This window comes from Narcine bancroftii, chromosome 13 (genome assembly GCF_036971445.1).
Source record: "Narcine bancroftii isolate sNarBan1 chromosome 13, sNarBan1.hap1, whole genome shotgun sequence".
NCBI classification, from domain to species: Eukaryota; Metazoa; Chordata; class Chondrichthyes; order Torpediniformes; family Narcinidae; genus Narcine; species Narcine bancroftii.
The window spans coordinates 45,161,637-45,189,204 of NC_091481.1; the positions used below are offsets into that span (position 1 = coordinate 45,161,637).

At 40.6% G+C, this 27,568-nt stretch overlaps 1 protein-coding gene across 4 annotated transcripts in view; it reads left to right on the forward strand.

The window, feature by feature from the left end:
* lta4h (leukotriene A4 hydrolase) overlaps nt 1–27,568 on the forward strand; it is a 127,450-nt gene that overhangs the window by 79,441 nt on the left and 20,441 nt on the right. For 3 of the 4 annotated variants that reach the window (XM_069909136.1, XM_069909139.1, XM_069909138.1), the window contains exons 11-15: nt 5,940–6,051; nt 11,324–11,468; nt 11,564–11,667; nt 16,653–16,723; nt 22,214–22,268. In XM_069909136.1, the coding sequence (XP_069765237.1) occupies nt 5,940–6,051; nt 11,324–11,468; nt 11,564–11,667; nt 16,653–16,723; nt 22,214–22,268 (487 nt within the window). The remainder of the gene's footprint in view (nt 1–5,939; nt 6,052–11,323; nt 11,469–11,563; nt 11,668–16,652; nt 16,724–22,213; nt 22,269–27,568) is intronic. The other variant, XM_069909137.1, reaches the window with a different exon arrangement.

A 27,568-nucleotide genomic window follows, 5' to 3' on the forward strand; every position in this document is an offset into this window, starting at 1 on the left:
TGTTGATGTTGGTTTAAGTAATTGCATGCTCTTCTGCAGTCAGTCGACATAATTGGCTGGGTCATACAGTCTAGTCACAGTAGCTGGTTCAATAATTTCACCAGGCACTGTTAGTGTGGTGCCATATACCATTTCCACTGCCAAACAACCTCTATCTGCTTTTACGGCAGTACGAAAGCTGAGTAAGAGCTCATTACCCTCAGCTGTCAATGCTGCTTTTAACTGTTGGAACTGCTCAATAAGGCTGTTGGCCTGCTGGTGGTCAGGTGTAGTCTGAATGCGGGTAGTATCCAAAAGGTCAGTGAGAGCTTGGAACAACAATGATTTGAACTGAGACCCTCGGTCTGGGATGATGGTGCCTGGGACACCAAAGTCCAAAATTCAACGGACAACGAATGCCTGAATGGCTGTCTTTGTAGAAATATTGGAGACAGGAATAGCTGCGTTTGCTCCAATATGGCCGCCTTAAGGATGTCATATGGAATGTTTTTCTCTGGGTTCAATAGTACGTCTTCCACCTTGCAAGCAATGTGCTCCGGGAGACACACTGAAAGCAAGCCGAACTCGGTGAATGTAACCACTATGCTGTTCCTGCTCCCTGTTCCAACACATGCATGGATATTATATTTCCCAAACATCGCCATTGTGTCACCAGCGGTGACCAGCCCTACTCAAGGACAGTGTAAGTATGTGGCGCAATATATTCACGCTCATATTTTCTCCTGCTATCTCACAGTTCGGTCCTTCCAGCTGGTCAAAGGTTGGTCAGAGATGAGAGGGTAAGAAACAGCAGTAGAAATTTCATCATCCTGAGAGAATGCTTTAACTGGCCAAATGTTGGGAGGTCTTGAATTTCCCTTACCTTTGTTTCTTCTGGCAAAATGCCGTTCCTTGTAACCTTATGCCCCAAAAACATAAGCTTGACAGCACGAAAAATGCATTTGGCTGGATTGATCACAATGACAAATTCAGTGAGCCGATGGAACAGTTTCATAAGATGGTTTTTATTCTCCACCGTGTTGCGCGTGCCACCAGAATATCATCAATGCAAGTATAAATGAAATAAGCCGGAGAGGATGTGGTCCATAAACAGCTGGAACGTTGGAGCTGCATTTTGCAAACCAAAGGGCATTCAAAGAAATTTAGAATGTGGCAAAAGGAGTCATTACTACTGTCTTAGAAACATCTGCAGGTTCAACCAGAATCTGATAATAGGCACACACCAAAGTCAACTTTCACAGACACCTGTTTGCTGTGAAGGTTGCCTGAGACATCCTGTAAATTCAGACTGTTGTATCAGTCAGGGATGGTGACATTGTTTAGCATCCGGTAATCCCCACAAGGCTGCCAATCCCCTGGAAATTTCTTCAGGGCCATATGTAGCAGTAATGCCCAACAGCTATCAGATCTATGGACCATCCTCAATTCCTGCATGTGACCAAACTCAGCCTTCTATCTTAAGCCAATCTGGAGGTAGCCTATGAGCACACACTGCAACCGGAGGACCACGAAATTTCTGCACCTGAATTGACAAGAAATTTATTTCCACAGTGGAAAAGGTGGTGGCAGCAGGTCACTTCTACTGCAGGGCCCCATTGCTTCCCAGATGCTGTTTGTGGAAAGGTGCAAGGAGGATGGCATGACCAGGCCCGGTGCTTCCAACAAACGTGTTATCTCTGTCCCATTCTCAACCTGCACGATTCTAGTTGAACCAGAAACGAGGGTAACTCCGTTGGGTTGTGGAAGTCTCGACTTGTTGCCTCTTGCTGCTCCAGCTCAATATTTTGTGGTTTACTAATTGCACTGCAAAAGTTACGTCCATAATGAGGTTGGCTAATTCATCAGTGGTGGCTACCTGAAAGATTCCTCCCAGATGTCCCTGAGCCTGAGGAGGCAAACAACAGAAGAACTTCGGTTTCCAGACATCTCCTTCGATTCTCTCTTCAGCCAGCCTGCGCCACTTTCTCAACATCTTTGACGGCCTCGTATCGCTGATGCTGAAATCGGCTAGCAGTTCCTTGATGTGGTATTTTTCGGCTGGCTGCATTTGCTCCAATATGGCCGCCTTAAGGATGTCATATGGAATGTTTTTCTCTGGGTTCAATAGTATGTCTTCCACCTTGCAAGCACACTGCAAGCAAGCCGAACTCGGGGAATGTAACCTCTATGCTGTTCTGCTCCCTGTTCCAACACATGCATGCACATTATGTTTCCCAAACATGGCCACTGTTTCACCAGCGGTGACCAGCCCTACTCAAGGACAGTGTAAGTATGTGGCGCAATATATTCACGCTCATATTTTCTCCTGCTTCAGTTTGTTTCCTATGAAGTAGATACAAAACTTGAACCCCTCCCAGTTTTGCATTCATTTTTTAAATAAAATTGCACTTTTTCCAAACTTATGTTAATCCTACATGTCTAGTGACTCTTCATTAGTTGTTAATGCCTCCCAAATTGGAATAATTGAAGAAAAAAAATTATATATAATGCAATAAGCAGAATTGGTGGCCCAGATGGATGACTGAGAAGCTTTCTTCATCTGTAATTAAACATCAATGTGAATATTTCAAAGATGCAGTGAATATTTATCACAACAAACTTATTCAAAGTTCCATATTATCTGAACCTATTTGTAATCACATTAATGGAATCTGCATTTATTTGAACGTTTTCAAGACTAGGCTGTTGCTTCTGTTATGTAAGTAGTTTCTTAATCTTCTTTGGCTTGGCTTCGCGGACGAAGATTTATGGAGGGGGTAAAAAGTCCACGTCAGCTGCAGACTCGTTTGTGGCTGACAAGTCCGATGCGGGACAGGCAGACACGATTGCAGCGGTTGCAGGGGAAAATTGGTTGGTTGGGGATGGGTGTTGGGTTTTTCCTCCTTTGCCTTTTGTCAGTGAGGTAGGCTCTGCGGTCTTCTTCAAAGGAGGTTGCTGCCCGCCAAACTGAGGCGCCAAGATGCACGGTTTGAGGCGATATCAGCCCACTGGCGGTGGTCAATGTGGCAGGCACCAAGAGATTTCTTTAGGCAGTCCTTGTACCTTTTCTTTGGTGCACCTCTGTCACGGTGGCCAGTGGAGAGCTCGCCATATAACACGATCTTGGGAAGGCGATGGTCCTCCATTCTGGAGACGTGACCCATCCAGCGCAGCTGGATCTTCAGCAGCGTGGACTCGATGCTGTCGACCTCTGCCATCTCGAGTACTTCGACGTTAGGGATGTAAGCGCTCCAATGGATGTTGAGGATGGAGCGGAGACAACGCTGGTGGAAGCGTTCTAGGAGCCGTAGGTGGTGCCGGTAGAGGACCCATGATTCGGAGCCGAACAGGAGTGTGGGTATGACAACGGCTCTGTATACGCTTATCTTTGTGAGGTTTTTCAGTTGGTTGTTTTTCCAGACTCTTTTGTGTAGTCTTCCAAAGGCGCTATTTGCCTTGGCGAGTCTGTTGTCTATCTCATTGTCGATCCTTGCATCTGATGAAATGGTGCAGCCGAGATAGGTAAATTGGTTGACCGTTTTGAGTTTTGTGTGCCCGATGGAGATGTGGGGGGGCTGGTAATCATGGTGGGGAGCTGGCTGATGGAGGAGCTCAGTTTTCTTCAGGCTGACTTCCAGGCCAAACATTTTGGCAGTTTCCGCAAAGCAGGACGTCAAGCGCTGAAGAGCTGGCTCTGAATGGGCAACTAAAGCGGCATCGTCTGCAAAGAGTAGTTCACGGACAAGTTTCTCTTGTGTCTTGGTGTGAGCTTGCAGGCGCCTCAGATTGAAGAGACTGCCATCCGTGCGGTACCGGATGTAAACAGCGTCTTCATTGTTGGGGTCTTTCATGGCTTGGTTCAGCATCATGCTGAAGAAGATTGAAAAGAGGGTTGGTGCCAGAACACAGCCTTGCTTCACGCCATTGTTAATGGAGATGGGTTCAGAGAGCTCATTGCTGTATCTGACCCGACCTTGTTGGTTTTCGTGCAGTTGGATAATCATGTTGAGGAACTTTGGGGGACATCCGATGCGCTCTAGTATTTGCCAAAGCCCTTTCCTGCTCACGGTGTCGAAGGCTTTGGTGAGGTCAACAAAGGTGATGTAGAGTCCTTTGTTTTGTTCTCTGCATTTTTCTTGGAGCTGTCTGAGGGCAAAGACCATGTCAGTAGTTCCTCTTTTTGCGCGAAAGCCGCACTGTGATTCTGGGAGAATATTCTCGGCGACACTAGGTATTATTCTATTTAGTAGAATCCTAGCGAAGATTTTGCCTGCAATGGAGAGCAACGTGATTCCCCTGTAGTTTGAGCAGTCTGATTTCTCGCCTTTGTTTTTGTACAGGGTGATGATGGTGGCATCACGAAGATCCTGAGGCAGTTTACCTTGGTCCCAACAAAGCTTGAAAAACTCATGCAGTTTGGCATGCAGAGTTTTGCCGCCAGCCTTCCAGACTTCTGGGGGGATTCCATCCATACCTGCTGCTTTGCCACTTTTCAGTTGTTCGATTGCCTTATATGTCTCATCCAGGGTGGGAACCTCATCCAGCTCTAGCCTTAGGGGCTGTTGAGGGAGCTGGAGCAGGGCAGAATCTTGGACTGAGCGGTTGGCACTGAAAAGAGATTGGAAGTGTTCTGACCATCGGTTGAGGATGGAGATCTTGTCGCTGAGGAGGACTTTGCCGTCTGAGCTGCGCAGCGGGCTTTGGACTTGGGGTGAGGGGCCGTACACAGCCTTTAGAGCCTCGTAGAAACCCCTGAAGTCGCCAATGTCCGCGCTGAGCTGGGTTCGTTTGGCGAGGCTTGTCCACCACTCATTTTGGATCTCCCGGAGTTTGCGCTGAAGATGGCTGCATGCGCGACGGAAGGCTTGTTTCTTCTCTGGACAGGACGGCTTTGTAAGGTGAGCTTGGTGGGCAGCTCGCTTCTTTGCCAGCAGCTCCTGGATTTCCTGGCTGTTTTCGTCAAACCAGTCCTTGTTTTTCCTGGAGGAGAAGCCCAGTACCTCTTCAGTGGATTGCAGTATGGTAGTCTTCAACTGATCCCAGAGGGTTTCAGGGGACGGGTCCGTGAGGCGGGTTGCATCGTTGAGCTTTGCTTTGAGGTTTGCCTGGAAGTTTCCTCTCGCTTCGTCTGACTGCAGGTTTCCAACATTGAACCTCTTTCTGGGGGCTTTATTGTTCCTGGGCTTTGGTTTGAAGTGAAGGTTGAGCTTGCAGCGAACCAGCCGGTGGTCAGTGTGGCATTCCGCGCTAGGCATGACCCTGGTGTGGAGCACATCTCGTTTGTTAAATCACAATTGTTATTTGAATTCAGTTAACAGACTTTCCTTAGTTTGTGTTAACCATATAACCATTTACGGAGCAGAAACAGGCCATGTTGGCCTTTCGAGTCCACACCGGTTCACTGATTTTGTGCGCCCTCTTCAGGCATTGGTCCCGGTAGATCTTCATTCAGTAATGATGGATTCAGCCAAGTTTTCAATCTCCATCCTGTATGTGACTCATCCCCTGCCTTTAACTGTGACTTGAAACATATTTGACATTATTTTCATTATTTCTTAAAATAATAACTTTCAAAATTTTCTTCACAAAGGCTACTGGACATTTTTATGGGCCCAGGAGCCCATACTGCCCATTTACACCCAATTGACCTACAGCAGCTAGTAGGTTCTTCTATATAGTAATTATGCAATTTCAAGTCATGCTGGTGGTTGGTGTTCAATTTTTAATTCTGTTGTGACAAAATGCATCTGTACAATCATACACTGGTCCTACAGAAACTTTGCTGTGCCAATTGGACATGCAGTTTTTAAACTGCTCCTTAATGGTGATATTCATTACTCTTCCAGTTCAGCCTGTCATGTAGAATATCTTAAAACATTCTTGCGTTGTATTGCAATTAAAGTAGTATGTTTTTGGGTTGCATTTGATGGAATTAATGTGTTGATTTTAATTGGCATTAGGTTAAATGAAGGCCATACAGTATACTTGGAGCGCATGATAGGTCGATGCATGTTTGATGAAGAGCTCAGGCAATTTGAAGCCAATAGCGGCTGGAAATCTCTTCTGGAAGCAGTGAGTATACTAATGGATATAGTAATCCTTCTAATATGGATTCTAATAGAATGTGGATTTGCTTTTTAAAATTATTTTTATTGAATGTTATCATATGTTACAGTCCATATAAATTAAATATATACATTTGGATTGGTATATCATATAGAAATAACAATGCATGGACTCGTATTCCAATCTAAATATATAGTGAATAGTTTTGTGTGGATTTGCTAAGAGTATGTAGAGAAGGATGCAAAGGTTCTTGTCATAGTTCATCCGCAGCAGCAGTATTACAGAGGATCGCTGATGTGCGTCTGTTCCCAGAGACATGTGCACAAACATCTAAAGGCTGCTGGATGATCCATGAACTTGGTGAAAGACACCTTTTGGCCTGCAACTTGGTCTGTTGGTCTTCCAGCACACTGAGATGTTTTTGAGGGAATGCTACTGAGGGCTTTGAGAGGGAAGGACCACAGTTTACTGGACATTGAGGGGCTGAGACCAAAGGGAAGCCCTCAAACATCAAAGGGAGAAAAACTAAAAGGAGCCAGAGTGGTGGTATTGGTACCACGTAGCAAATTGAAGAATAAATGTAACAATGGAATGAATATGACTCTAAGGATTCAATAAGACATTGCAAGATTTTTGGTGAATAATTTTATTGTAAATAAAGTGTATTTTTGGAAAAATAAGTTCCAATAGCCTTCTGAATTTATCTGCTGCTTCTGTAGTATATATTGTATCTTTTAGATGTCTGTGTTCAGTTTTGCAGCGTGGATATTTAGAGAGAAAATTAAGATCATATTTCCCACAGTTTCTTTTTGGAAAATTTTATAAGGAATAGGAAAGAAATATAATATAACAAAACAAAAAAAAAACCCTTATTTCCCCTTACCTCCCACCCTCCTACCCCTATCACCCCCCCACCTCTTTCTATCCTTCAGAAAGAAGGTTATTACAAAATACGAATATGTAGTGTGAGTTGAATTACAATGTAAATAAAAATAATAATTACTTAACATTTAGCTTCATATATTTCAAATATGACCACATATTTAAAAAAAGGAATAATTATTCTTCAAGTTAAATGTAATTTTCTCTAAATAAAAACATGAATGAATGCCACCTCTGTATACTTAGGTCTACATAATTTTTCCAAGTTACCACTATACATTTCCTAGCTACTTAAAAAAAATAAATGCAACCTGAAATTTATCTAAACTTGTTGTTAATGGATTCAGATATCATAGCCATGGATCCATAAGCAAATCTACTTGAAATAAATCTCGCAAAAATTTAATAACCTTTTCCCAAAAAGGTTTAACTTTTACACACAGCATGTATAAAAGTACTTACCTGATCTCCACATCTAAAACACAAATCAGAATCCCTAAAACCATACCTCTTTAACTTTTCTGGAGTTAAATGTAACTGATGTAAAAAGTTAACTTTTGTAACACTATGTAGACATAAATCAGACCATACTTCATCAGGAATAACCATAGCTAACTCCTGTTCCCATTTATCTCTTACTCTTAACACTCCAGACTTCTTCATTTTTGATTGTAATAACAAATACATCTCTGAAACAAACCTTTTCTTTCCCTTATCCAAAAGCAGCATTTCAAACTTCAGTTGCCTTGGTAATATCAAATTCCTGATGAAGTATGGTCTAATTTATGTCATATGACCACATCAACTTTTGCGTCGACACTCTTGATAATTTACCTTTCCATAAAAAAAGACATACCACCTTATTCAATTCTTTGAAAAATTTCTCCGGTACTAAACATGAAATTGATTGAAACAAATACTGAATACGTGGATAGATATTCATTTTAACACAGTTTACTCAGCCAATTAATGTCAATGGTAAATCTTTCCATCGATTCAAATCAAATTTAATCCTATTTAACAAAGGTAAATAATTTAAACTATACAAATTCTTAAATTCCATATCAATAAATATCTCTAAATAGTTATAATCTCAGACCATTTAAAATTAGTAATTTGGCTACAGTCTGAATAATCTTCTTCAGATATTGGTAATATCTCACTTTTCTCCCAATTTACTTTATATCCTGACATTGACCCATAATATTCCAATAATTCTTGTAAGGGTCGTAATGAACTCTTCGGTTTCGATAAATATATTGATACATCATCTGCAAATAATTTGATTTTATACTCATGTTGTCCACTTGTAAACAAGACTGGTGACTATGGACAACCCTGTCTAATTGATCTACACAAATTAAATGCTTGAGAAATCTGACCATTTGTCACCACTTGTGCAGAAGGGTTCTTACATAATGCCTTAATCCAACCTATAAAAAATGGCCCAAACTTAAATCTTTCTCACACTTTAAATAAAAATTTCCACTCTACACGATCAAAAGCTTTCTCAGCATCCAATACTAATATAATTGGTTGATTAACTTGCCATCTGGATGCATTAATTATTGTAATTAATTTAGTAATATTATCAACTGAATATCTGTTTGGTATCCATGTACTAATTTCGGTAAAAAAAATTAGCCAATCTATCAGCCAAAACTTTTGCTACAATCTTATAATCCATATTAAGTAAAGATATATGCCTATAAGAACCAACTTTCAATAGATCTCTATCTTTATTTGGTATTACTGTTATAATGCTCTCAAGAATTCAGGAAATAATCCAGTATCCGTGGCCTGCCTCAAAACCTCCATGTATGCTGGAAACAACAAATCATGAAATTCCTTATAAAATTCCACCGTAAATCCATCTTCGCCACGTAATTTACCCATCAGCATTGCTTGTAATGCCTCTTTCAATTCAAACTCTGTGAATGAATTATCTAACAATCTTGCATCTTGCTCTTCCATGTTACAAAATCCAAATTCAAATTAGATAAAAAAGTATCAATCTGTTCAACATCCACCTTATCCTCTGATGTATTCCTGATAGAAAGTATGAAACTCCTCATTTATTTCCTGTGGTTATAAATAATAACCGAATTTCCACATACTGCATTAATTATTATTGGAAGTTTGTTCCGCTTTCAACTGCCATGCTAGTACTTTATGTGCTCTTTCCCCTAACTCATAATACTGCTGTTTTGATCTCAAAATCAATTTTTCATTATTATAAGCTTGTTTCGTGTTATAACGAAGTTTTAAATTAGCTAACTGAATCTTATTATCTTCTGTTTGACTCTGTTGGAATTTTTTCTGTAACTCTTCAATCTCTTTCTCCAACTCAAGAAGTTCCCTGTTATATTGCTTTTTCACTTTAGCCGTATAACTAATAATCTGACCTTTCAAATACACTTTCAAACTTCCCACAATGTAAATTTACTCTGCGCTGATCTCTCATTTATCTCCAAAAAAAGTTTTATCTGGTCCTTTAAAAACATAACAAATTCAGGTCGTCTAAGTAACATTCCAACAGTAATTCCTCATGGCCTTTACAGTAATCTCACAAATATCAACAATAATGAATGGTCTACTTTTATATTCTGCCAAATCTACTCTTCCCTGTAGATAAGCCGACACTAAAAAAAATTATTCTAGAAAATGAATCATGTCAGGCAGAATAATAGTCAGGTGAATACGTCGCCAAATGTCCACCAAATTCAAATCTCCCATTACTTCTCCCAATCTTTTAGCCATTTGTGTTTTCTTGACAATTTTTGGAGATTTATCCAATAATGGATCCAGACAACAGCTAAAATCCCCACCTACCATTATATTCTCATTTGACTGACTCAAATTCAAAAATGCATCAGTTACAAATTGTGCATCAAGCTCATTTGGAGCGTATAAATTCAATAAAGTCCATGTTTCGGAAAACAATTTGCAATCCACCTTCAAAACTCTTCAGCACTTTGAGAGTTCAACATAAAAGTACTCTCTTATGTATCAAAATCGCTACTCCTCTTGCTTTTGAATTAAAAGATGATGCCAATACATGTTTGACCCAATCCCTCTTCAATTTGAAATGTTCTTTTTTGGTCAAATGCGTCTCTTGCAGAAAAGCAATATCTACTTTCATCTTCTTGATATAATCCAAAACTCGCTTGCTCTTTATTGGATGCTTCATCCCTTTAACATTAAATGTTAACATTCTCTCTTAATTTCCACCCCATTCCCTTACCCCTTCCAACTCTCCTCCACTCCCCTTCCCTCTCTATTCATTCAACCATCCCTCCTCCCTTACTTGCTGCTGACACCTCCCTCCCTTCTTCACCATTGCGACCATGCCCCTCCATCTCACTACTCTTTTATTCGGAGGCCTGCCGATATCTTTCCATACCTTGATAAAGACCTCAAGACCTCTGCCCCCCTTGCTCTGCCCCCCTTGCTCTGCCTCCCTCGCTCTGCCTCCCTCGCTCGGCCTCCCTCGCTCGGCCTCCCTCGTTCCGCCCCCCCCCCCCCGCTCTGCCCCACTCCCTCCCTGAAGGGATCAGACCCATATAATCAGTAATATATCCTTTTCTCCTATAGACGCTGTGAAACAGTCTGAGTTTCCAACATTACAGTGTGTTTAAACAAGTCCAGTGGATACAGTTATTTATGCGTGCTCTTGATTGCAAGACACTGATCTCATTGAATAACACGTTTAGAACATAGAACACTTCATCACAGTTCATGCCCTTCAGCCCTCATGTTGTGCTGACCTATATATTCCTCCCTACCCCATAACCCTCTTTTTTCTTCCATTTATCTGTGAGTTTCTTTAAGAGTCTCTTAAATGCCTCTACAACCATCCCTGCCAGCCATACCAGGCACCCACAAATCTGTTTTTTTTTAAACTTATGCCTGATGTCTCCCCTAAACTTCCCTCCCTTCCCTTTGTACTCGTGTCCTCTGGTGTTTGCTCTTCCTGCTGGCTGTTCACTCTATTTATGCCTCTCATAATCTTGTAGTGATCTAAGTCTCCTCTCATCCTTCTACTCTCTGAAGAGAAAAGTCCCAGCTCTGCTACCTTTGCCTCATAAGACTTATTTTCCAATCTAGGAAACGTCCTGGTAAATCTCCTCTGCACCCTATCCATAGCTTCCTCATCTTTCCTATCATGAGGTGAACAGAACAGAACACAATTATCCAAGTGTGGTCTCACCAGAGATTTGTAGGGTTGCAAGATACTCAATACATTAGTCTAAGTCTAAGAGGACACTGATACATTAAGAAAACAATACTTTGGCTTTCTATGTAAAAAAAAAAGGACTTTTAGTGGCTTTGTTTATTTGATTGTACAGTGAATAGCAACAAGTAAGAAGTGATGAAAACTCTTGCTTCTCACTAGATGGAGACTCTTGGACCTACTAATCCTTTGACCAATCTAGTTCCTGAACTTAGTGATACTGATCCTGATGATGCATTTTCATCGGTTCCTTATGAAAAGGGATTTGCTTTACTGTATCATTTGGAGCAGCTGCTTGGAGGACCAGGTAAATGGGAAATGTTAAAAATTATTCAGTTTGTTAAATTAATATTTTAACCTAAATTGCTCCAAATTGTTTCACACAAATATTTATATTTTTAGAAATCTTCATGGGATTCCTCAAAGTCTATATTCAGACTTACGCCTACAGCAGCATAACTACAGAAGAATGGAAGAAATGTCTCTATTCATATTTTTGTAATGAGGTGAATGTTTTTGGAATATTTGATTTTTTTTTTTTGGATTTTTCATTTTGTTAACCCTAACCCTAATGATCCTTTAAAAGGTAAATCTGAAAGTTAGCTGCGTATGGACACAAGTAGTAAGGGTTTTTTTTTAGTGTATTTTACACCAAAGGAACAATGAGAATCTCCCCATTTCTATTAGCTGTCTCTAGAATAGCCTTGAAAATAGGCCATTTGTCATGCCATGTAAGCAGGCATGTTTAATATGCTAACTTCCTTGGGATTCGATAACATTTACATTATTACCCAATTGTATTTCAGAAGTTATCTAGTTCTTGCACTCTGCAACAATGATCATATCTAAAGATGTTTTCAGTCGCTGAATTGATGCTGAAGCTTGTCACTAAAGAAGCACACAAAATGCTGGAGGAACTCAGTGGGTTGGGCAGCATCTATTGACAGCTGAAACCCATCAGGAATAGCAATAAAGGGGGGCGTGGCAAGATGGCGTAAGGAATAGACGTGCCTTCCAGTCCTCCCCTGACTCTTTGTTATTGTTTTGTCTATAAGTGCCCGTTGAAACTTTTTAAAAAGTTTATAAATAGTTAGAGGTATTGAACTAGCTTCTAATGGTACAATTGCTGAAAAAAAGTAAAAGAAAACGACAACAGATCGCTAAGAAATTACATTTCCCAAAGTTATCTGAGCCTACCTGTTTACAAGAAGCCAGGACTCAGTGTGGAATGGATCCAGGAGGAGAAGTGCAGGATTCGGCAACGGAGCTCCGCTCTTTACCGGTAGGGCTCTTTAAAGATGGCGCCCGGCAGCCTTTGGAACAAAGGGCTAGCCAGGCGCATGTATTTCAATCAACACCCGCTATGAGCGCTGTCACTGAACCTTTGACAGTTGGAACAGCTGGGACGCCGCCAGCTGAAGACCCGACTTTAAAGAGACGTCCACCGATTGATGTAGCGGTGGCGCTGCGAAATGCACCGCCAGTTATGAAGACTTCAATAGATCTCGATGTAATGAAGACTCTTGATGTAATATGGGTTAAGGATAACCCTGACTATCAGTCTTCTGATATTGCTGAGGAGGTTGTGGCAGGGGTTTCTACACGGAGTCAGACTGCAGGAAAAGCAGTTAAACCAAGGGAAGGATTAGAAGACCCTCTGACTCAGATACAGCAGGATCCTATTGTACCTGAATCTATTCCAGTTGATATGCTTATTAAGAATCTTGAATTTAAGTTTTCTTCTTCAATCAAAGAGTTAGGTAAATCTTTGGTTCAAGTTAATACTAACCTTAATACCTTGGTGGATATTAATACTCAACAGATGGTTGATTATAGAGCTTTTAAGCTTGAAACAAATGAAAGACTTGATGTTTGTGACCAAGGTATAGTTGAGGTACAAGATCAAATACAAGACGTAAATAAAACAATTGAAACTTTACAAATTCAGAATAAAAATTTAGCGAAAAAGGTTGATTATTTGGAGAATCAGTCTAGACGGAACAACGTAAAAATTATTAGTTTGCTAGAAGATATAGAAGGACCAGATCCAAGAAAATTCTTTACTGATTGGATTCCTCAAGTTTTAGGACAAGATAAGTTCCTGGATGGTTTAATACTGGAACGTGCTCACCGAGCTTTGAGAAGAAAGCCTTTTCCAGGACAGAATCCAAGACCTGTTCTGGTCCGTTGTCTAAACTATTATGAGAGAGAGACAATTTTGCGTGTGGCTATTAGAAATGCTCAACAAAGCAGATCTCCTTTGATGGTCCAGAACAATCGTGTTTTTTTTAATCCGGATTTGAGTCAAGAAGTTATGTCTCAACGACGTGAATTTAATCTTGTGAAAGAAGTGCTATGGAAAAAAGGATATAAAGCAACATTTAGATACCCTGCAGTATTGAAGATTTTCTAGGATGGATGTCAACCAAAATTTTTTGATAACCCTAAAGAAGCTATGGACTTTGCTCAACTGTTACCAATCACACAATTCCAGGAACGACGTAGTCCTCCACGGTCTCCAAAGAGAGTGGAGACGCAAGATGGGAATCGAATTTCAAGAAGAAATGGAAGCAATGGTGGTCGGAGTGACAAAGCTGAATTTTTTTTTAAATTTTCCGAGAAGATTTAGATAATGATGATAGTTTAATGTGAAATGGGAGTTAGGAGAGGGAACTGGGTGGGCATTATTTTCCAGAAGTCGTCAGCTACGTGTGAGTTATCTCACACCCAATATTTTGTGGGAATTACCGCATTGTGCGGTTCAGACAGGAGGAGGTAGTTGTAACCTCTCACCTGTTTTTTTTAATTAATTTTTGGATTAAGGAGTGAAGTTTCTTTTTATTATTATTATTTTTTAAAATAATTTCCTTTTTTTTGTTGTAGTTTTAAGAGGGGATAAGGGGAGGGGGTCTTTTTTTTCTTGGTTTTTTTTTCTCTTTTTTTTTCTTGTTGTGTTGTTGTAAGAAAGGTCTAAATTAAAGTTTGCTTCTCTTAATGTCCAGGGTTTAAATAATTTTATTAAGCGTAAGAAAGTACTTGTTTACTTAAAAAAATTAAAAGTTGATGTGGCTTTTTTGCAGGAAATTTATTTAACAGATAACATTTGAAACTTAAACGTGAATGGGTTGGACAAGTTTTCTATTCTTCATTTAATTCAAAGGCAAAATGAGTGGCAATTTTGGTGCACAAGAATCTACTATTTCAGTTACAGAATGAAGAGAAAAATGGTGGAAGATTACTAAAATTGAATTGTACAATCTTTAACGAGGCTTGGACTTTGCTTAATGTTTATGCTCCAAATGTTGAGGATATAGCTTTTGTTGTGGATATGTCTTTATTACTTGGACAAGTAAATTCTAATGTGATGATTGGGGGAGATTTAAATGTGGTTTTGGAGCCTTTATTGGACAAGTATCCAAGAGTAATTAAGCCATTATATAATAATCAACTTGTTCCTTTTACACATACTGTTCGGTTTTGTGATAGATTGCATCAGTTTTGGAAAGGTATTCAATCTATTTTTAATAGTTTATATAATATCTATGTTGTATTAGATCCTGATATATTTTTATTAGGGAATATGCAATCATTAATTGACTTAGGCTTAATTGATTATTAGATTTCTTGTATTTATTTAGCCTTAGCGGTGGCCAAGAAATGTATAGCGCTTACTTGGAAAGATAGAAATATATTAACCTTAGATAGGTGGTATTTAGAGATGAAATCTTGTTTAATTATGGAAAAGATATCTTTTTCAATTCAAGATAGGATGTCTTTTTATAAACTGAAGTGGATTTCATTTGTTAAGTACATGCAATTAAGTTTGACTTAAATATGTTTTATGTGTGATATCTTAGATTTGATAACTTTTTTTTAATATTAGTATTTTTACCTGTTATTTTTCTTTTTGTTTGTTTGTGAGTTTTTTTTTATATATAATATTATTAACTTTATTAATTCTTCACTCTTTATTTTGGGGGGAGGGGTGGTTTTTTTTATATATAGATTTTTTTTAGTGGCCGTATATATGTGGGGGGGGGTGGTTAGACTAATTTAAGTTAGGTCATTAATGCTGTGTTGTAATAATTACTTTATTTTTATTTTTTTTTTAATGTAATTTTTTTGTTTTATTCATGTGATAAAATCTTTAAATAAAGTTTAAAAAAAAAGGAATAGCAATAAAAGGTTAGACTCCCAAATAAAGGGTGGGAGGCAGGGGGCAGAGCACAGGTTGGCAGGAGATCGGTGAATACAGGTGAAGGGGGAAGAAATTTATTAAAAAGGCTGAGGTGATGGGAGGAAGAGCTCGAGGGCTGATGAATGTGCACTCTGGTAGGAGGAAGGAAGGGAATTCGATGGGGAGCTGGAGGAAGGAAGGTGTGGGTCACAGGCAGATAGGAAGGCAGGGGATCAAGTCTTGAATTATTTAATTGAGTAACTTTACATTTTAATTGTTATTTTTTAAATTGATTTTAAGTTACATCAGTATAAAATTTAAGTCCTTGGTGCTCCCCCACCAAAATAAAAGTCCTGGAAATTAACAATTATTATTTTAACACCTTGATTTTCTAAATAGAAAAATTGAGCTGCTGTGAAAGTTAAGTCTGGAGGGTATTGGCAGAAGGATTCACATTACATGCACATTCTCAAAGGGGGAGAATTAATTTTATTTATTTAAAAAAAAGTTAAGTCTGACCCTCTAAATTTAGAGGGGTCCTCCCTGTTTATCATCTACTGTGTGTATTGAAATCTCCAGTATAGTAGGATGAACTTTAGGAGGTTCCTCACGAGAATTAAATACAGAAGTGTAGAAGACCAAATCCCTGCTGCCAGAAAAAAGGCTCTTTAATGGAGTGTTTTTCCTGATTCCATATTAAAAGGTATGCATTTGTACTGAAACTAGAGTAAAACATTGGTGAGATGTGAATGACCCAGAGTAATTTTAATTTCTCCTGTAATCTGATCACACACTCTCACTCTTCCCTTCACCAATAAACAAGTTCCCCTGCAAGGCCAGTCTCCACTTGTCCCTTTATTCCTGTCCACTCCACCTCACTGGGTTCTGCATATATGCACCTTTTTGACCATGTCTGATCTTTCTATCTTCTTTCCCACCCCCTTAAAATCCAAAGAATTACTGAATCCATCTGTTCCTGGACTTCTACTTAGTTTTGAGGGAAAAGAACACAAGTGATGAAATTAAGCGTACATTGTATTTAAGAGAATGCAACTAATAAATTCTATAACAGTGAATACTGAACCCCTTGGAATACGTTTTGCTAGCATGCAAGCAGAGAGAGTGAGTTGTGCAGTGTCATAACTAATACAGGTGTTCTAGCAGAAATGTATGAAATGGGAGATTAGGAAAGTTGAGGGACCATTAATAAAAAAGGCAGTTTTGATTTTGATTAGTTAAATGCTGGAGCATATTCTTTTTCTGCTCTAGATGTCAAAGTAGCACTCACTTATTGATGCTTTTCCTTTTTACTAGACTGAAGTTTTGGATCAAATTGACTGGAATGCTTGGTTCCATTCTCCTGGGATACCACCTTTCACACCGCAGTGAGTATGGATGACTGAAGAGTATGAATGTATTTGTAAATAAATATAATGTATGGTTACAATGAAAGTCTTGCTTGTAACACCTTTCCCAGTACATAATTATACTTAAATTGCTGAAAGAATGATAATACATATAAAAGGAAGAGAAGAAATAATAAATAATTCAATAGATCTTCCCAGTTAGCAAGTAGCCCATAAAATGTGCTGTGTCAGTAGTGCAGACAGATCTGTGGTGTGGTCTTGGGTAGTGATATGGTTAGGGTCGTATAGGGAAGCCCAAGAGCCTGATAGCTGTATGGGGGGAAATAAACTGTTCTTGAACCTAGAGGTGCCAGCCTTTAAGATTTCATATCTTCTGCCCAATGGGAGGGTATTGTAAGAATCTTGCTTTAATTAATTAAACCAAACCATACAAATGGATTTGGAATTGCTGAAGATCATTAAAATTTTAGTATATTTATTTATTAACCTAATCAATCAGTTACAGGTTGTCAGTCAAGCAAGAAAGAGTGCTATCTGAATGGACATGGTTCAGCTGCAGCTTTATAGATACAGCACAGTAACAAGACCTTCAGGCCCAAATACACCCAGGTGACCAATTAACCTACTAACCCTATATGTTTTTGGGGTGTGAAGCACCTGGAGGATTTGAATCTAGGTCACGAGCTTTGGAATAGTGAGGTGTGAACCACTACATTAACCATCCTCTTAACTTTAAATCCTATCGTTTGACAGTGTTTTTTAAATTGATCACATCAGAGTTAATTCTATGGAAAATATTTTGGAACCCAAATTAACTGTCTTGGACCTTAGTTATATGGAAGAAATTCCTTGTATGAGATTGAGATGATTCAATTGGGAAAAGATGGTTCCATTTGCTCTGATAATTACTTCGAGAAAGCCATAATTTAAAATTATTACCATCTCAATTAACAATTGGGATGGTAATATTTTGAAGGTATTTAATTTTTGAGATATTTCATTATGCAGGTAATTTGTGTGCTAATTTTTGTTCTGGAACTTGCATGTTTGTGTTTTGGATATTAACTTTATTGTCTGTAAATTTTCAGATTTCTCTAGACTAGCTGAAGTGCTAGTCTCCCCTCAGACATTTTAGTCTCTTTTGGACAAACTGGAAAACAATTTCTGACATATTGATATTTTTTCCAAACCTGAAGTCTTGAATGACTTTGGAATTACACATCCATTCACTTAAAAACTAAAACAAGGGCTAGAATGTAATGAATTTGGTTCCACCAGAAATGTGGAAGTGTGGTCTTTAGGCTAAATGCTGGAATATCTGGGAAAGGAGTAATTTTCAATATTTAATTGAAATTTGTATATAAAGTAATGCACTTGCAAACATGTTTCAGCCAGAGATGAGTTTTGAGACTTTGAAAAGAAAAGGTTTTCTTTTGGGGGGGGGGGGGTGGAATTTCAGCATTTAGCTTCAAAGCAGTTGAAAATATGACTGCCAAATGAGTGGTGAAATCAGGAGATCACAGTTGATGTTCAAGAGCAAGACTGGAGGAGGAAGCGGAAAATCCATGAGGATTTCAAAACCACCATGAGACATTTGCTCCCAGGCAAGGGAGGAAGTTTCTGTTAAGATGCAGGAAAGAGCTTTAATTAACAGATGAACTGAGCACAGATAGGATTTCAGCAATGTTCGAGTGGACAGTGTCTTTGGTCAGATGGTCGGTTTTGGTAGAGCAAGAGCTGAAATTGAGGAACCAGTCTTCTGGAATTCTCCATTCACTTGTATGTAGCAGATAGGCACCATACCTGTAAGGCCAGGCGAATGAATTAATTGAACTGAAAACAAATGCAGCTCTTCCTCTTAGGCAACAAGGGTTCTGTTGCATTTTATGACCCCTGTGTGATCAGTGAAGAGCTGCTGGAGATGATAGAATAAAAGTGCCAGGCAGGCTGATTCAGAGGAAATTAAATTTTTAACAGGCAACAGGCCCTTCCAGCCCATAAGCCCATGTCACCCAAACACCCCAATTAAACTACAACCCCCGGAATGTTTAGGATGTGAGGAAGCTGGAGCAAACCTACACAGACACGGAAGAACATACAAACTCCTTATAGACAGCTCTGGATTTGAACACTGCTCTCTGAGTGCATGGAGGATGTCATGGAGATCAAATGCTGCACAACCAGAGCTAATCAGAAATCATGGAGGTCCATTCACTTCTCAGAGCTTAAGATGCAGCCTAGACAACAGGAAAATAGTTGCACTAAGATGGGCCAGGGCTGAACTCTCTCATGCAAACCGGAAGGCAAAGTGTGGACACCAGCAACACAAGAAGCATGTGTCAAGGTATCAAAATAATAACTGACCACAAGAGAACTTTGTGAGTCGATGACAACCATGCCTCCCTTCTGAACAGATTGAACACCTGAGCATGGTTCGACGAGAAGAACAGGCCCCTTGTATAGCTGATATGAGTAGAATCCTATTCAGGGTGAACCCACACAAGGCAGCAGGACCAGACAATACACCCAGCCGGATACTGTGCTGACTAAGCTGATTGAGGTCCTTATGGATGACTTCAACACATCATTGCAGCTGTCCATTGTCCTCTGCGGGTATCAAGGCAGCCACTGTCATCCTAGTACCAAAGAGGGTGATGTTAATAGGCCTTAATGACTACCTCCCAGTGCTACTGACCTCCACATGATGAAATGCTTTGAGTGTCTGGTGATGGAATAGATCAAAGCGCACCTTCCAGAGACCCTCGAACCATTACACTGACGATGTGATAGGCTTATCCTTCCACTATGGCCTGACCCACCTAGAGAACAACGCCTCATCTGCCAGGCTGCTGTTCATTGACTCAGCTTGGCATTTAATGCCATCACACTCTGGAAACTGGTGGAGAAGCTGTTCTTGCAGGGATGACGACCTCCAGTACACACTAATAGCTCTGAAGAGGATAGAGTGAAGAGCACCAAGTTCACTTAAGAAGTGACCTATCCTGGACACATAACATCTCACTTGGCAGGAAGGTGCAACAGCGAAGGCTGAGGTGGGCAAGGTTACTGATCAGCATTCAATCAACTTTCTACAGGAGTTCTATTGAAAGCGTCTGGTCAGCTGTATCACATGGTCGCTATAGAGCATTGGATTGGAGGTCATTCCATAGGAATATAAACACGGCAGAGAGGATCACTGAGGTGACTCTCCTCCACCACCCCCATCCCATTGATGGGATTTACCAGGGTCGTTGTTTAAAGAGGGATCGCAAAATCAGGGAGGACCCCGATCATCCTGCACACAGCATTTTCCAGCTCCTCCCATCAGGGAGGAGAATTATCAGGGGCAGAACCACCAGGCTGAGCAACAGCTTCTTCCCACAGGCAGAGAGACTGCTGAAACTCTCTGTGATTCTACTATTTATTAAGAAAATTTATTTTATTAGATGTACATGTATATGCGTATCTCTTCTCTTTGGCTTGGCTTCGCAGATGAAGATTTATGGAGGGGTATGCCCACTTCTGCTGCAGGCTCGTTGGTGACTGACAAGTCCGATGCGGGACGGGCAGACACGGTTGCAGCGGTTGCAAGGGAAAATTTGTTGGTTGGGGTTGGGTGTTGGGTTTTTCCTCCTTTGTCTTTTGTCAGTGAGGTGGGCTCTGCGGTCTTCTTCAAAAGAGGTTGCTGCCCGCCGAACTGTGAGGCGCCAAGATGCACGGTTGGAGGCAAGATCAGCCCACTGGTGATGGTCAATGTGGCAGGCACCAAGAGATTTCTTTAAGCAGTCCTTGTACCTCTTTGGTGCACCTCTGTCTCGGTGGCCAGTGGAGAGTTCGCCATAGAACACAATCTTGGGAAAGCGATGGTCCTCCATTCTGGAGACGTGACCCACCCAGCTCAGTTGGGTCAGCAGCGTGGATTCAATGCTTGCGGACTCTGCCAGCTCGAGTACTTCGATGTTGGTGATGAAGTCACTCCAATGAATGTTAAGGATGGAGCGGAGACAGCGCTGATGGAAGCGTTCTAGGAGCCGTAGGTGATATATGCAGCATTTATCTGTACGTGCTATCCCTGTACACATTATTGCATTGTCCTGCACCATGGACTGGAGAATACTGTTTCTTCAAGTTGTATTAGTGTAGTCGGATGGCAAATAAAGTTGAATTTGAATTTAAACTTTAATTTTTATTAGAAAATTCTTAAAGGTATTTGCTTCAACATTTGAAAATCAGTTTTGATGACAGAACATGGTTCCATTAATCTTATATATAGATGATTCTCTAATTGAATCGAATTATTTATTGTCACACATAGAACAGTACAGGCCCTTCAGCCCACAATGTTGTGCTGACCTTTAGACCCTGCTGCCCATGTAAGATGTCGAAGGAAGTGGAGGTGTTATTATGTTTTTGTGGCTCTAACGTTAAAATGGTTGGGCCTGGACAGATTACTCATAAAAACAATGCATTTTACCATCCCCACCTCAGCACTATTGATCCAAACCATGGTGTGTACTGCACTCTTCATCCTGAAGTCTGACCAGTTCCTTCATTTTGAAGGAGAGATTGTTGCCCTGACACCATGACATTAGACTTTCTGTTTCCTTCCTGAACTCTGTTATTGTTTGAGATCAAGCCTACAACAGTGGTGTCATCTGCAAATGTGATGCACTTGGAGCAGTTTTTGGCCACACAGTCATGAGTGTATATAACGAGGATGGTAAAAGGGTGAATCTACAGCTTGTGGGACATTAGTGTTAAGGATCATTGTGGAAGAAGTGTTGTTACCAATTCCCAATGATTATGACCTGCAGGTCAAGAAGTTGAGGATCCATTTGCAGAGGGGTGTGCTGAGACCTAGGTCCAGGAGTTTAAAGAGGAATTTGTTTGGGATTATAAGAGGTCATTGGTCATGGGTGTCTCTGTTATCCAATATTCCAGGAATGAGTATAGGGCTAGGGAGATGGCATTTGCTGCAGGCCTGTTGAGATGTTGGGTGAATTGTAGAGGAACTAGGTTATATTGGAGGCTGAAGTTAATATGAACGATGACCATCAAAGCACTTCATTATGATGGGCTTCAGACTCATTGGAAAGACTACATTAAGGCATAGTATCTTGTTTTCCTGTAGTACCAGGATGATAGTGCCCTTAAAGCAGATGAGAACTTAAGACTGTAGAAAGGAGAGAAGAATACTCCTGCCAGCAGGACTATGCAGGGTCTTTGGACACAGCCAGGGGCTTCATCTGGGCCAATTGCTGTTCACTGTTCACTCACAAGAAGGCTGATCCGACATCTGCAATGGTAACTGAGGATAGAAATGAGCATGAGGCTGTTGTGGCAGGTGACATTGATTCACTGTCCTTCTGCTCAAAGTGAGAAAAATGCTTTAAACGTCAGATTTTTAAATTCTCTATTGGAAAAAACAAATCTTTCTGAATAATCCTAGCATCTTACAACTTGTTAAACCTTGGCATTAAAATAAGTATCATGGCATTTGTTTTGCAGTTACAACACTTCTTTGACCGATGGTTGCATATCTCTTCGTAAAAAGTGGACCACAGTGAGTAAAATTTATTTGTCAAAAGAAATCACGAAAGCTCGATATATGGGACAGTCATCTCCCAGTTATCAATTTTGTGAAGTGTTGGGTTAATTTTAAAGTTTAAATATATTTTTCACATTAGATTTGGAATACTTCTAACAAATTTACAGTGTACAACCGTAAAAGGTAGAACAAGAAGAGCACAATTACAAAATATAGAGTTACCATGAAAATAAAAGATCATTATTACCAAGCAAGGGTAGCTTGACAGCACTGCGGTGAGGTTTAGATGTCTGATGGCTGCAGGGTCGAAACATGCCATGTCTGGTGCGTGTTTTCACACCCTTGAGCCTTTTTCCTGATGGGGGAAGAGTGTGTGTCTGGGGTGTGACGGGTCCTTCAGTATGTTGACTGCCTTTCTTAGGAGAGGCAGATGGGTCCATGGAGAGGAGGGAACCAGTTTGTGTTATGTTCCATGCTGGACTCGCCCTCTTTCATAGATTCTTCTGACCTTGACCAGAGCAGCTTCTCTAACACCATGTGTTGAATCTAGTAAATATGCTTTTCATAGTGTCTCTTAACAAATTCTTCAGGCACAAGGGGGCATGCAGAATTTTTAATTTTCTTAGAAAGTAGAGGCATTGATAAGTTTTCTTGACTGTTGCATTAATGTAATGGTTCAGGTCAAGGAGATGTTTATTCCCAAGAACTTGAAGTTCTTGGTATCTGCCCACTCTCCTGAAGTCATTATTGTTAATGTCCTATTAACATTAAGAGGGAAATTGGTATCACTCGCCTTTCAGTTTCCTTTCTGTATTCTGTGTCATTATTACCTGATAACTTGTCCACTGCTGTGGTGTTTGTCATTGAATTTGAAGATGAAGTTAGAGCAATATAGTCAGGTGCATAGAGGGTTAGTACGGGGCTGATTACCTTTAGTTGTGGAAACTAGCATTAAGTGAGATCGTAGTGATGTTGTTACTCATTTTCACCAGAGGCGTTTGTTAGACAGGAAGTCGAGGATCAAAATTTTCAGAAAATTAAAGAATAAACAGATACTGGCAAACACAAAAACTTTTTAATGAATATTTTATTTATATTTTCACACAAGCTTGTACAGTCATAAACAGCGTCCTGCAACGATGGCAGATCACAATCACATATATGACTACACACACACACACACACACACACACACACACACACACACACACACACACACACACACACACACACACACCCCCCCCCCATGTAAAACGAGACGATTCACTCACACTACGATCAACCACATTAGCATTAAGAAAATAAATAATAAATAAAGGGCAGGGATTGTCGCAGCTCAACAGGTGGCCTCTGGGTGGATGCTCATTCTTGACTTTCCTTGATAGGGATCAGTGCGGGGGAGAGGAAGCCGCAGCAGGGAATGGGGAAAGCAATTACCCCCTTGTGCCTATGCTGCCAGATCTTACGAAAGATACTGTATTTATTTCTCAGGTAATGTTATTTTCTCCGGGGAAAGCAACTTTGCATTTCCTTGCTCCATCACTCAATACCAAGAATAGATTTGGACTTCCAAGTCACCGCAATGCACTTCCTGGCCATTACCAATGCGATTAACACAAATTTGATTTGAAATTTGGACATCTCTGGGTCCTGTTGGAATTGCTTCCATATGATTTTCTCCAGGACTTGGCCTAGATCTACCCAAAAGGGCCTCACCTTGGTACATGACCAGGATGCGTGCACAAACGTCCCGGTTGCAACGCCACACCTAAAGTATTGGTCCGAGAGTTCTGGCTTTGATCTGTTAATTTTCTGCGGCATGCAAAAAGTTATACTGGACCAGCCTGTACCTTGCATTAATGACCGTGGTCCTGCTTTCCCGGCACAAGTCGGACCAGCACCTCTCATCAATTTTAATGCTCAAGTCCGACTCCCATCTTTCTCTCGACCTATGAAGGCCGGTTTGGGTCCCTCTGACTGGAACAGGTAATACATTGCTGAAATAAATTTCTTGCCGATCCCCTTTCAAATTAGGGCCTCATTGAGGTAGGGCCATTCTTGGCGACAGCTCCACTTTAACATTCAAATACTGGTTAATTTTGGTCCAGATACTGATCACTTGTTTAAGTATAGGACTGCTTTTCTTCCCTGCCAACAATTTGATGTCCCATTTATAAATAAAATCCTCTGCTATCTTTTTGCCCACCAAGTGCTGATCAATTTATGGCCAGGATGGTACATCTCCCTGAGCTGCCCAATAATATTTTTTTTAAAGTCCAGCAATCTCAATCCATCCAGACTATAGGCCCAAGTTAATTTTTCCATAGAAACCTTTGGAACCTTACCATTCCAAAGAAACCTAACCATATGTAGCACCTGTTTAAAGAAACCCTGTGACAACGGCAGAGGCAATGTTTGGAAAAGATACTGGAGTCTTGGCAACACCTTCATTTTGATGCAGTTGACCCTGCCTACCAGAGTGATAGGCAGGGACATCCACTTCTCAACTTTTCACAGAAAGGGGGCATAGTTCAACTTTTATAAATTATTCAAGTTACTATCAATATTAACTCCTAGGTATTTGATCCCCTTCTGTGGCCACTTTAAATTACTATTTTCTTTAAATTGAATATAGTTACCTCGGTGAGTGGCATCACCTCGCTCTTATCCCAATTGATCTTGTACCCAGAAAGTTTCCCATAGTCCTCCAGTACCCAATGCAGTCTAGGCAGGGAAGTCGCAGGGTCTGTCAAATATATCAGCACATCATCAGCAAACAAATTAATTTTGTCTCCTCCAGGCCCACTCTATAAACTTTGATGTCTGAATCCTGACAAATGGCTTCCGCCAACTGTTCCATTGCCAGCAGAAAGAGAGCCGGTGAGAGTGGGCACCCTTGCCTACTAGATCTGGTGAGTGGGAAGGCCGAAGAAACCTGCCCATTGGTTACAACTTTCACCTTGGGCGCATGATATAGCACCCTGATCCAATTTTGAAAAAATTGGTCCCAGCCCTGCCTTCTCCAGCATCTTGAATAAAAATTCCCACTCCAGTCTATCAAAGGCCTTTTCTGTATCCAAGGAAATGGCCAGTCCCCTCTCACTTCTAGATTGTGCCAGATGCATTACACTCAGCTCAGCAGCCTGCCAATATTGTCCACTGCCTGCCTCCCCTGCACAAAGCCTGTCTGGTCCTTGGTTATCAATTTCGGCAAATACACTGCCAATCTATTTGCTAAGGCTTTGGCTAGGATCTTATAATTGGTATTCAGCAGAGAAATTGGCCTATAGGAAGAGGGCATGTGGATCTTTACTCTTCTTCAAAATCGTTGTAACAATCGCCATTGTAAAAGATTCTGGAAGGGACCGCATTTCCCTGGCCTGACCTATCACTTCCATAAACAAAGGCATTAATGTCCTTAAATTCTCGATAGAACTCAGGCGGGAATCCATCCTCCCCCGGAGACTTGCCTGTTTGCAGCGCACCCAACTTACCTAGCTCTTCCTCTGTAAAAGGAAGATCTAATCCTGCCTGCTCCTTTGGGTTCAGGCACGGGAGGTCTAATCTGGCTAGCTTGTCCTCTTGATTGGGGTCCCCAGTTAATTCAGATTTATACAATCCTTCATAAAATTACCAATCAGTCTCATTAATTTCCTTAGGCTTATACGAGATCTGGCCATTCCCAGTTTGTATTGTGTTAATTGTTCCAGAGGTTTATTCTGCCCTCAACTGCTGAGCGAGCACCTTATGTGCTCTCTCCCCCAACTCGTAATACTTTTGTCTCGACCTCATAATGGCTTTCTCCATACTATATGTCTGAAGCATATTTCAATTTCTTGTTTGTGAGAGCTCTATAATGGTCCTCCAGGCCTGATTTCTAAAAATCCCTCTCTAAATGGGTAATGTCTTTTTCCAATTCCTCCACTTCCCTTATATAATTTTTCTTAACTGTCTTCGAATATCCAATTATATGACCCCTCAAGTACGCCTTGAGGGTGTCCCAAAGAAGGAACTTGCCTGGAGTAGAAGAGCAGTTGTCCTCACAAAACAGGGCTATTTGAGATCTTATGAAACTACAACAGCAATTTTTGTAGCTATTTTTGAAAAATAGCTATTTTTCAATAGCAAAGTGTTAAGACATCACCTGTATGCCACGTCTTGCTTATAGTCAAGACCAGGAGGGGTGTGGTCTGAGAGAAGTCTCGCTCTGTACTCAGCTTGCATGATCCTACCCTCTAAATGGACTGAAGCCTGAAAAAAATCTTTTCTAGAGTAGGAGTCATGTTGTTTTGAGTAAAATGAGTAGTCTCTCTCACTTGGATGCTTTCTCTTGGATTCAACTCTCTCATACAGTCAATGGTGGCTTTTGCTGTTCTGGTCCTAGTTATACATTTTGTGAACTTATCCAACATAGGATCCAGACATAAATTAAAATTGCCCCTATTAAAATATTTTCACTCTCCTTTGCCAAACGTAGGAAAATGTCATGTATAAATTTTTAGTAATCAAGATTGGGGGCATACATATTGACTAGGGTCCAGGACTCAATATATTTGACAGTGCACTATTATGAATCTTCCCATTTTGTCTGCGGTCACCTTCTGCACCTGCACTGGAACATTTTTCCCGACTAAAAGTATCACTGCCTTTGCTTTTGAGCCAAACGAGGAGGATATGACATGACCCACCATCCCCTTTTTAACTTTTGATGTTCCTGCTCAGTTGAATGCATCGCTTGAAGGAAGGCCAGGTCTACTCCCATTTTTCTAATATGTGTCAAGACCCTTTTCCATTTCACTGGACTGTTTAAACCGTTGACATTAAAAGAGACAAACTTTACATGCTTAGCCATTATCCACAGGTTCCTCTCCAGACTTCCCCCCAACACACTCCCAATCTCTTACCATGTGCCCTTTGCTCCACTATCCGAGCTGCGAGGATAAGCAAATAAACAAAGTGGGGAACAGGACAAGTAGCTAATAGCTCAAATAGCTAACCAAAACAACATAAAACAAAACCAAAAAACATATACAATCATGCTTCCCCTTATTACCCTCCCAGCGTAACCTCTACCCCTGCTACTACACTCATCCTCCCCTCTATTTTGTTGACAACCTCCTTTTATTGTCAACATCAACAACAGGTTGTAGCACCGGCACCCATCAAACATATTAATCCACCCCCCCCCCCCCACATGGGTTAAGTTTGCAATGTAATAAAACCACCACAGGTGGATCTCCAGTCGGACTTCTTCTTTGTGCTCCCCAATGTGGACAAACCTTCAGCGAATTCCTGCCCCTTTTCTGGATCTGCGA